Source organism: Lupinus angustifolius, chromosome LG19, assembly GCF_001865875.1.
Source record: "Lupinus angustifolius cultivar Tanjil chromosome LG19, LupAngTanjil_v1.0, whole genome shotgun sequence".
In the NCBI taxonomy this organism is placed as follows: domain Eukaryota; kingdom Viridiplantae; phylum Streptophyta; class Magnoliopsida; order Fabales; family Fabaceae; genus Lupinus; species Lupinus angustifolius.
This window is the reverse complement of record NC_032027.1, coordinates 13,318,937-13,320,854: the sequence shown is the minus strand read 5'-3', so window position 1 is coordinate 13,320,854 and position 1,918 is coordinate 13,318,937. Positions and strand designations below refer to the sequence as shown.

Genomic DNA, 1,918 nt, shown 5'->3' with positions numbered 1-1,918 from the left:
TAGATCTTCTCATAAACTAGGGTTTGGTTCAAACAAGTACCCATGAAATAGGTTATTAGCGTGCCAAACCAATCTCATCAAACAAAACCCTAATTTAATCATAAGAGAAGTATATGATACTTGTGGAATTGTGGATAACCATAATATTAACTTGGAGGCATTGAGAAAAAAGAGGTGCTTATGGTAAAACTCAGATTAAGTTACGCATGAAGAACTTATCAACGATTAAGTTACACATGAACAATTTATCAACAAAAAAATTATAGGACAAATATTTATTGTCTTAAACTATATCCTAAATTTTATCTCACATCAATAACAATGAAGTAAAAATAGAAAAAATAATAAATACTTAATTTTTTTAATTTACAATCACATATTTTCATTAATAAGAAATATAATTTAGTACATATTTTAGGATAGCAAATATATCATCCTAACACATACCATGAACAAAAACAATTGAGAGACATTAGTCCTCTAAAAAAAGTCCACTAATCTAAGGCCACTAATAATGTAGCAACACCATAGACCCAAAACTCCCTCCTCTCAGCTTAACACTCCCCTCCCTTTACCCCATTTCCAAGACACCAACTCCAATACCTACCAACCCTATCTCCTTGTCCTCTCTTTCTCTCAATTCTCACATCTCACCATAAAACCTCATCAACTCTTCAAACCTCTCTCTCTCTCTCCCTCTCTTCAGTGTTATATAAGAAGAGTAACACCTAATCAAGACTTGACCAACAACCATTCAATTTTTCTCACTCTATAATCTCTTCTTTCTTCAAGTTGAATTATGAAGAAGCTCTATCGTAAAGGGTCTGTTCATCCATCACCGCCAATCATAACCGACCACCTCTCTTTCCTTCCCGCCGCCATCCTCACCCTCGCGGCGGCGCTCTCACCAGAGGACAGGGAAGTCTTGGCATACCTCATCTCTTGCTCTTCCAACAACAACTTTTCAGGCAACTCACGCCGGAGCACCACCTCCAACAAGAACAGTAACAACAACAGCAACACCGCCGTCGCCGTCGGGGATCACGCTCCGTTGTTCAACTGCAGCTGCTTCCGATGCTATACGAGTTACTGGGTGAGGTGGGACTCTTCACCGAATCGACAACTCATACACGAGATCATCGATGCCTTCGAGGAATGGTTGGCGCAACAGAACAATAGCAATAACATCAAGGGTTGTAAGAATGGAAAGAAAGAAAAGAGGAACAACAAGAAAGGGTTGAATAATAATAAGAAACAGACTGAGTTGAACCGGGTCGAGTTGGTGAGTGATGTGTCAAGTGAGTTGGAATCGGTGGAGGAGAGTAACGACACTGAAAGTGGTAATAAGGTTGCAGATGAAGAGAAAGGATCAGTGAGAAGGTTTGTTAGTTTCATTGGAGAAAAGATTTGGGGTGGTTGGGTACAGTAAATGGATATGGATGAAGACAAAGAAGAATGAAGGTAATAAGATTAAGATAAAGAAGAACAAAGGAAAGGTAGGTTTAGACCTTCTATTTTCTTCTATTTTTTCCTTTCAGTTTTTTTTGGTTTTGTATATTAATCACTCCTCTGCAAGGTTTATAAGGAAAAATGTTTTTTGATCTATGGATTAGATTTGTATATTAATTACCACTCCTTTTTTTCACTCTTTGTATGTTTTAATCTGCGTTTCATTATATATATATATTTTTTAAATTGTCAATCTCCTAGGGTTAGTTTAGTGGCACTGAAAGATTTATGAACAAGTATTTGAAGTAGAGGAAAGAATTTGCTCCTTGATTGTTTAGGTGCTGAACTCATTATTTAAGCTGCAAAAATAGGTTATTTCCCTAACTATAACATGGGTCTGGTGATTTCAATCACAGAACCGTTGAAACGTTATGGGTTCTGTTGCTTGATAAATTATTGGTTAAGCTAA

The 1,918-nt window shown here is 36.9% G+C and overlaps 1 protein-coding gene across 1 annotated transcript; it reads left to right on the top strand.

Annotated features, from left to right (window-relative positions):
- On the top strand, positions 684–1,495 carry LOC109333655 (putative uncharacterized protein DDB_G0282133). The gene has a single exon (XM_019569186.1). It carries the CDS (start codon positions 800–802, stop codon positions 1,427–1,429), a length of 630 nt encoding a protein of 209 aa, XP_019424731.1. The 5' UTR covers positions 684–799; the 3' UTR covers positions 1,430–1,495.

Excerpts from the sequence above, each read along its gene's own strand:
- LOC109333655 (XM_019569186.1), top strand. The coding sequence starts at position 800 with ATGAAGAAGCTCTATCGTAAAGGGTCTGTTCATCCATCACCGCCAATC.